The sequence below is a fragment of the Garra rufa genome, chromosome 6, assembly GCF_049309525.1.
Source record: "Garra rufa chromosome 6, GarRuf1.0, whole genome shotgun sequence".
NCBI classification, from domain to species: domain Eukaryota; kingdom Metazoa; phylum Chordata; class Actinopteri; order Cypriniformes; family Cyprinidae; genus Garra; species Garra rufa.
Genome location: NC_133366.1, coordinates 40,901,422 through 40,910,659, shown reverse-complemented (window position 1 = coordinate 40,910,659; position 9,238 = coordinate 40,901,422). Strand labels below are relative to the sequence as shown.

Here is a 9,238-nt window from a genome sequence, read left to right as displayed (position 1 = left end):
CCATCTTTACTCTCCTCGCATTCGGAGATCGACACCTCTTGACTGGCAAGACGGCCGCGAGCAGAAACTCAAACAGTGTAAGTGAGTTGTTCAAAAACTTTCTTTTTAGTAAACTCTGTGTACACAAACAATGTTCTCAATGCTCGAGTTCATGTGTAGAGACTCAGGTGATACTTCGAACAAAGTTTCATGGTGTGTCGAGCCTTCTTAGTGTTGTAAAAATATCGATTTTGATGCGCTCAAAGTTATGCCCCTAGTATTCCAATTCAACAGCCATTGACCACAAAACGAAATCACGGTCAATCTCAAAAACGGCTCGTTTGTCGTAATTATGCTTTTAGATATAAGTTTGTCTCGTTTACAGTAAAAAAAAAAACAGCCCAGGTTGCATTTTGGCAATAGTTATCCTTTAATGGGAAAGAGTTGTAGGTCCAAATTGCAGTTTTAGTGCAGCTTTAAAGGGTTCTACACGATCCCAGCCAAGGGATAAGGGTCTTATCTAGCAAAATGTTCAGTCAATTTCTATATATATACATATATATATATATGTGACCCTGGACCACAAAACCAGTCTTAAGTCGCTGGGGTATGTTTGTAGCAATAGCCAAAAATACATTGCATGGGTCAAAATTATTGATTTTTTTTTTATGCCAAAAATCATTAGGAAATTAAGTAAAGATCATGTTCCATGAAGATTTTTTGTAAAATTCCTACTGTAAATGTATCAAAATGTATTTTTTGATTAGTAATATGCATTGTTAAGAACCTAACTTGGACAACTTTAAAGGTGATTTTCTCAGGATTTAGATTTTTTTGCACCCTCAGATTCCAGATTTTCAAATAGATGTATCTCGGCCAAATATTGTCCTATCCTAACAAACCAAACATCAATAGAAAGCTTATTTACTGAGCTTTCATATTATATATACATCTCAGTTTTGTAAAATTTAACCTTATGACTGGTTTTGTGGTCCAGGGTCACATTTATATATATATATATATATATATATATATATATATATATATATAAGTACGCCTATGTTACGCATGACCTTTCCAATGTGAAGTTGAAGTTGAGCTAGTGCAAGACCAGCATTTATGGTTAAAAACTATAACAATTAGCATTTTTCTTAGAAAATGACAAATCGTTTCACTAGATAAGACCCTTATTCAATGACTGGGATTGTGAAGAGCTTTTTGAAGCTGAAATGAAAGTCCACTATATGGAGAAAAATCCTGGAATGTTTTCCTCAAAAATGTAATTTCTTTTTGACTAAAGAAGGAAAGACTTAACATCTTGGATGACATGGAGGTGAGTAAATTATCAGGACATTTTTATTCTGGAAATTTACTAAAAAACTATTTCTGTGTTTAAAAGTGGAAATGATAGCAGAATAACAATTCCCTCAAGCATCCAAAATCTGACACTTCTCTCATTCTAATTATCGGTGGCGAGTGTGTGTGTGTGTGTGTGTGTGTGTGTGTGTGTGTACCTTTGACGTGCTGCATGAACACCTGTGCAGTTTTTACCTGAGCCACAAAGACATGCAGGCGAAAGATCACTCACTTCAACACCTGTCTTAGAACAACATGTGTTGTAACTATCCACACACACACACACACATATACATTCTCACAAACATGTGAGATATGTGAGTGCATAGACAGTGTCTGTCTTTCTCTCTCCCTTTCTCTCTTAGGTGAAAATATTGAAAAATAGATCTGTCGATTTGGCCACATCAGCCTCACCACATCCTTCAACTGTAGCAGTGTTTCTGCTTGGGGGAAAACCCCTGTATGTATGTGTGTGTGTGTGTGTGTGTGTGTGTGTGTATGTGTGTGTGTGTGTGTGTGTGTGTGTGTGTGTGTGTGTGTGTGTGTGTGTGTGTGTGTGTGTGTGTGTGTGTGTGTGTGTGTGTGTGTGTGTGTGTGTGTGTTGTAGGCTGGAGTGTGTACAGGCAGACTGACTCTCAGTTAGGAGAACCCCTGGCTCATCATCACAGAGATTTAGAGATCACACAACATGCAGAGCTTGCTGATATGCCTGCGCACACAAATAGAAGTATCATCCCACCCTCCAACCCCCCAAAAAGGGGAAAAGACACACAGTTCAGACACTCCTACCCTACATAATGTCAGTTATGTAAGCTGTACAGCTCTACTGTGAACTTTTACACAGGACAAACTCTCTCCTTTTATTTCTCGGTCTGTCATGCGGCTACTCAACATTTAAAAACAATGTTGAGATACATTCAACAACTCAGTAAAGCATGTTCACCTCTAACTGTTTCCTTAAAGGGATAGGTTGATCATGAGAATCCTGTCATGATGTATTTAGCCTCATGTTTTTTAAGTAAGAAATTTAGCATTTGATTGATTGTATTTCAGACTTAATAGATGTTAAGTGACAGAATCTGTGTCATTGTAATTAGCAGATTCCCTAGTTTAATTTGATATATAACATCATATAACAAACTAGCAAAATCAAGGCTGAGCAGATGGGATGGGTTGAAACATTACTTTATATTGTACTTATTATAGAACCAAAATGATTATAGCCTACATTTGTCACAGTTGTGAGAGTTAGCACTGTTGAGTTTTAGATTTAGTCTCTTTTAAGTGCAATAGTGGCCAAAAGTGATGTCCAGCCTTGGAAAATGGGCATCTTTGCCCTTTATTTAAACATTTGCTATTAAGGATTTTGCATGCATATTGCATAGTTGTGCTCATAGATGTTTGGCAAATTGTGTCATACAAAGAAATTACACACAGCATGTGCAAAACTTACAGTCAAAATTTCTCACATTATCACAGTTAATTCACTATAGTTTAGAAAATGGTAATAAAATATGAAAATAACTCAAGAGTTAAACTGTGTGAGAACAAATGCAACAAAACATGGTCAGGTCAAAGTGTCAAATCAAAATTTTGGTCCTAATTTTTTGGTGTTTAAATAATAATTTGAAACATAATTTGAATGTTTTTATAAGAATGCTTACCAAGGCTAAGATAGTAAAATAGTCTAATAATATTACAATTTAAATTAACTATGTTCTATTTTAATATAATTTAAAGTGTATTTTTTTTCCTGTGATGGCAATGCTGAATTCTCAGCAGTAATTACTCCAGGTTTAATACTGATTTGTGACCCTGGACCACAAAACCAGTCTTAGGTAGCACGGATATATTTGTAACAATAGCCAAAAATACATTTGTATGGGTCAAAATGAACAATTTTTCTTTTATGACAAAAATCATTAGGATATTAAATAAAGATCATGTTCCATGAAGATATTTTGTAAATTTGCTACCGTAAATATACCGAAACTTAATTTTTGATTAGTAATATGCATTGCTAAGAACTTTATTTGGACAACTTAAAAGGCGATTTTCTCAATATTTAGATTTTTTTGCACCCTCAGATTTTCAGATTGTTAAATAGTTGTATCTTGGCCAAATATTTTCCTATTCTTTTTTGGGGTCCAGGGTCACATTTGGTGCTCACAAAACATTTTTTTAATCATTAATAATGTTAATAACAGCTGTCCTGCTTTACATATCTGTGGAAAACAAGATCCATTTCACAAGGAACAATGTTTATTTTAAATATTTTTGTCTTACTGTCACTTTTGATCAGTTTAATGCATCCTTGCCTATTAGAAATATTAATTTCTTTAACAAAACCCAAACTTGTAAATGAAAGTGTATGTTTTCTTTCTTTTCAACAATTTTATTTGCTTGATTTAAGTGTTCCAGCTAACCCTTGTAGTGACTGTAATGCACTTGTATTTGACACTTTTGACATTTTTCAGAGATGTAGTTCCATTATATATTTTTTGTTTGTAGCATTTAATGGGAACATTACATCAAAGTTTGAAAAAGTGCAGAAAAAAAGTATTACAGTTGTCTCCATCTCCCCTATTTCGCTCGTTTGTTTGAGAGCCCTCATACCAGTGTTATTTTGGAAACGCATGTGTGCCCCAGAGCCACCTCTCCCCTTACACTCGTTAAAAAGTATCATTTCCTTCCTTAAACACACATACAGTCACCTCACTCTCACAGACAGCCAGATTGACAGGCAGCCAGCTCATCGAGTGTCATCAAAGCCAATGAATCACAACCGTAAGGGGGGAAAGGAAGCGAAAAGCATCAAACAGAAAAGAAAAAAGAGATGGGAAAACACAAAGCACTTGCCAGTCAGCGTAATTGTGGAGTTTCAGACCACACGTGACTCTGTCTGTCTTAAAATGACCTCATGCTTCCTAAGAAAACTTCCACCTGCACTGGCTAAGTCCTGCATTCTACAACAGCTTTGAAAGCTGCTAGTGCATGGCTTTCAAAAGACACTTAGCGAAAGAAAAGGCCACTTTGTGGAAGGCTTCCCGCAGGCCAGAGGTGTCACTTGAGAAGGTTGCCGTTGAGGGAAATCATTTTTAGGTCATTGTGTTTTAATGTAAGCATTGTGCTGGCTTTTTAACAGCGGGGTACTGTGAGAGAGAGAGAGAGTGAAATGGAAAGATCCTGAAGTATGAAATGAACATTTTTAGCAAATTGTATTATGGAGACTGTTTAGCATAACTTTTTAGGCTTTTAAGCAATTGAAAGCTCATTTGATTTCATTTCAGCACAACAGGATCAATGAGAATCAGACAGCTGCAGACACCTGCTGTCCCTGCTATGTTTCCCTAAAAGTCAACCAAATAGAAATTCAATAACCATTCACCTTTGACAGGTGACCTTATGTTTCTACTGAAAGGACAGACACAACAAAATGCAGTCGTTTGAACTGTTTAATTCCCCAGTGGATTCTGGAACATTCTCAGGCTCTTAAGGATCTGGTTTAATGACATGAGAGATCAACAAAAAAACGGGGGACACCAAGGCCGATCACATACAACCGAAAACGTAACAACTCATAAGAAAATACTTTCTTCAGTAGTTCTATCTCTAGAAGTCATGTCTCTATAGTGGTACAAAATAAAGCTCTCATGACGTCCTTGCATATATTCTTGTAAAAATATACTTTCAAAATAAATAAATATATAAAATAAATATCTTTAAAAAACATAAATTAAAGGACCTAAAGAGAAATGTTTGGAGGAGATTGTCTCCTGCTTGTCCATGCCAGTGTTTGGAAGAGTATGAAATCTCAAAACATTTCACAGAATTCCTTCAGAAGCCTTCTAGAATTTTCAGTAGTAGTCGTAGATGTCCATCATTCTCTGGCAAGAAGTCCACCAGTGCTTTCTTTTAATCCAAATCCCTTGTGTCCAGCAGGTGTGAATGGATCCAAAACAGTGTTCTGTTCCTCACTATCCAGACATTTGGTTCCTGCCACTCCAATCAAGGGCTTTCCATGTCTCCTGCTAATGCTCCAACCTTGGCCCGCAAAAGAGGGCCTCTTCTCCCCCTCGTCTCCACGGCTTTCTCCTGAGACAGGTTTGTCCAAGGGGGATAAAGAGCATGCAGGTGCTTTTTTGGGGTTTGAGTTTGAGGTTCAGTGGTTTCAGCTCTGACCTAGTATCTCCTTGTAGAGCTCCGGAACCCGCTCTGGATCCACAGGCCGAGGCAAGAAATGCGTGAAGCGCTGGTGCCTCCGAGAGCGAGCTCCATCTCGAGACGTCCCGTCTTTGTTGAGGGCTACGTAATAATGGGATCCCCGCTCGCCGTGTCGATACAGGTTCGAAGAGTAAGTGTTGTACCAGTTCTCCTCAAACTGCTCCCTGAACATACACTCCGCTGTCAGCTTTTCCTAAAAGAGAAAAAGAGGCAAGGGTTAATCACACTGCAAATGGAAGAATAAACTGTGTCCAAGGGCTATTTGAAATTACACCATAAATCACTCTCTGGGTTTAGCACGACCAGGCTATGAATGAAATTAATTGTTGCATTACTCAAAATAATATACAGCTGGCACAGTACCAGTGAGAAGAAAGCAGTGCTATACTTACAGATCCATAGAGTTCGCCCTTGCTGTTCATTCCCAGATACAATCCACTATCCACACCACGGATGCTCACCATCCCCACAGCGAGGCTAATGAATTCCAATATACCTGTGAGAAAAGCACAGCTGTTAGTTCCCAGTTGACACAGCAGGACAAGCACTGCAATAGTGGCATCAAACTGCACTATACTTAATTCATGACGTCTTTCACACTTAATCACTGTGTTTTGCTATATTATAATGTTATTCGAACACACTATGACAATAATAATAATCAGTGTCGTCATAATAATATTACATTTTACATTACAGTGCAATTACGTGATAGTCAGCAATTTCATTATTAAAATATTTCCCAGAGATTAAACCATTCAAATAATCATCAGTCCTGCAAGCAGCATTGACTAAACAACGATGAATAATAGGCTACTTACCAAATCTGCTGTGGTCTTTTCTCGTGCCTTGCACCGAACCGTCCGGTAATATCTCGAGGTGGTAGCCGGTCCTGCAGTAGAGCTGCCGCCGGCGGAGGATCCCTTTCAGATGCGTCAGGTCCGGCGAAGTGCTGCGTGACAGGCGCTCAGCTGAGACGATGTGCTCGTTCATCAGAGCACCGGAGTCCCCGGGGGGCGTGAGGACGAAATGAGACCCGTGCGCAAAGCTCTCCAAGCCGTGAGAGAAGCTGCCCACCAGCTCGCCGACTGCACCCATCACCGCCACTCGAAGAAAAGTTACCTTGAGGAGAACCCCTGTGGTTTCTCTTTCCCTTGTGTTTTGCGCAGTCACTGCTTGCGGATTTGACAGTCAATGCGTGTTTACATCCGATTCTCTCTCTCTCTCTTCTGGCTTTAGCACATGCTCTCTCGACCTTCCAGGCTACTCCCCTTTGCTCCGGTCCCCTGTGTATCCAATACTCTCTCTTACGCACTCCAGCACACAAGCTTATGCGGCTTCTCTCCTCTTGTGCTCTCTGGATGTGACTCTTGCTCTGAGACACCCAGCCTAAATATGGCCCTTATGTAAATGCCCTCTTGACATATGCTAATTGAGTCCTTTATAGATGACTGTTTGAAACATAACTCCTTGATCGTTTGATCCCCTTCTTCTGTCTTCTTTGATGATCGGTTTCATCTGCATCCACGCGTTTAATCCATTGATGGATTATGATAAAAGTGCACAAAGCAACATTGTGGAGAGCAGTGGACAAATCTTTGCAACGAGAAATAGAAAAGTGCAGTTGGATGGAGAAGAGGGATACGCACTGTGTACCGATCCGTTCTGTTCCCCGGGGTTTACGCGCACTGACGCGCTCTGGCGAATCTCTAGTGTGAAGCAGGTGGAAGCCAAGGAGGAAAAAAAGGAAAAGAAAGGGGGCGGTGCTCGATAGAGAACGAGAGAGCGAGGGAGAGAGAGAGAGGCAAGACTTCAAGGTGTGTAGTTATAGCCTATGTGTGTATGTTGTGCGTTGTTTTTAGTAGGCAATTCGTGCCAAGAAGTGCCGTCTTCTTGTTTTGCGATTTGGTTTATACACTGAAAAACACATTTTACTTTCACAATTAGTAAGTTGAAACACTTAAATTGTGTTTTTCCTGTAAAGACTACTTTTATTTATAACCTGTCATACTCAGGTTTAGACTTTCGAATGGCTGTCATAGCCAGGTGTAAATTTATACGACCTATAAAGCGTGCATGTAACTGGCTTTAAAAGAATAAAGAAGGAAAAGTCAAAACAACCTGCACATCTGTGCAAGCGCCACCACTGCACTGTCAACCCTGACTGAAGTCAAAGTGCCTTTGAACAGTTCCAGCATAACATGAGTTGAGATGAAGTATCAAAGATATCAGAGATCAAAGGTTCATTACGCACAAAAGCAGGGTCATTAACACAAAGGAAACGAAGTGTTTGATGGCAAATCGTTGATACTATGAGTGATTGATATAGAAATTTTCCAGCCCAACAGCTAAGAACATGCCTCAAAGTAGATATTACATGAAAGATCACTTAGGTATGGATCTGATGTTGCCTTATTAAATTAAAAAAAGATGCGCAATCGACTGCGTAATTATACTGTATACTATTCTCCGGATACCCAATGCATTTTGTTCACTGTATAATGTTTGTTTGTTTGTTTATTTATTTAATATTAGCTATTATTGTAGACAATGTCTGTTTATATAAAATAGACTTTATTAATATGTGACCCTGGACCACAAAACCAGTCTTAAGTAGTACGGGTGTACTTGTAGCAATAGCCAAAAAAACATTGTATGGTTCAAAATGATCGATTTTTATTTTATGGCAAATATTAAGTTATTATATTAAAAATAATATGTATAATATTAAAGTATATTAAGTAAAGATCATGTTCCATGAAGCTATTTTGTAAATTTCCTACCGTAAATATGTCAAAATTTAATTGTTGATTAGTAATATGCATTGCTAAGAACTTCATTTGGACAAGTTTAAAGGCCATTTTCTTAATATTTAGATTTTTTGCACTGCACTCTCAGATTCCAGATTTTCAAATAGTCGTATCTCGGCCAAATATTGTCCTATCCTAAAAACCATACATAAATGGAAAGCTTGTGGTCCTGTGTCACATATAACATTATAAATCCAAGAGGCTATACAATTTTACATGTGCACTAAACAGGAATCATCTACAAACATTTAAGTGCCAAACCCCTTTTTTGCTCTCTCTCTCTCTCTCTCTCTCTCTCTCTCTCTGGAGGATAGATCACTTCCACATAGGTGATTTATCAACGGTTCTCTCAAGGGACGCGTTCTCCCACGTTTGTCCCCTTAGCTCATTAGTATTTATGATCTCCAAAAATACCTTAAACCAAAATCAATGTGGTCAGCTAGAGCAGGATCAATCCACAGGCGCAGTGGATCGATCACTTACAATAGAGATGTCAGTTATGTGCCAGATTTCGTGGTGACATTGACAGTTTGCTGCATGGCTAAACTTAAAACAAGTCATAGGAGCTTGACGTGTTTATAAAAGAACCATAGGCTCTGATCAGACTTTGAGGTCGTACTACAGATGTGCAAAGCAGATGTGCGCATTAGACTTCAAATGACTGTACAGTGCAAGTGACAACTAATCTGCGTAATGACAGTACAATAGAGTTTGAAGTAAGTGTGAATGGATGTTAAAATTATCTGAATATGAGAAAAGATTGTTAAAATATGTGATTTTCTAGAAACTTACTTTGTACAGACAGAGTGTGAATTATTCAGACTTCTTTCATTTCTGTCTGCATTTAACCACTTGTGTTTTATCGACGA

The 9,238-nt window shown here is 38.4% G+C and overlaps 1 protein-coding gene across 1 annotated transcript; it reads right to left on the bottom strand.

Annotated features, from left to right (window-relative positions):
* Window positions 1–4,809: 4,809 nt before the first annotated feature.
* Window positions 4,810–7,218, bottom strand: fgf20a (fibroblast growth factor 20a). Its single transcript, XM_073842993.1, has 3 exons — window positions 6,381–7,218; window positions 5,952–6,055; window positions 4,810–5,752 (listed from the first exon to the last, which is right to left on the bottom strand). Exons 1-3 carry the CDS (start codon window positions 6,655–6,657, stop codon window positions 5,507–5,509), a joined length of 627 nt encoding a protein of 208 aa, XP_073699094.1. The 5' UTR covers window positions 6,658–7,218; the 3' UTR covers window positions 4,810–5,506.
* Window positions 7,219–9,238: the final 2,020 nt, after the last annotated feature.

Coding starts and splice junctions, on each gene's coding strand:
- fgf20a (XM_073842993.1), bottom strand. CDS start 6,657: ATGGGTGCAGTCGGCGAGCTGGTGGGCAGCTTCTCTCACGGCTTGGAG. Junction 6,056..6,380: donor AAAAGACCACAGCAGATTTG/GTAAGTAGCCTA, acceptor CTTTTCTCACAG/GTATATTGGAATTCATTAGC. Junction 5,753..5,951: donor AGGGCGAACTCTATGGATCT/GTAAGTATAGCA, acceptor TTTCTCTTTTAG/GAAAAGCTGACAGCGGAGTG.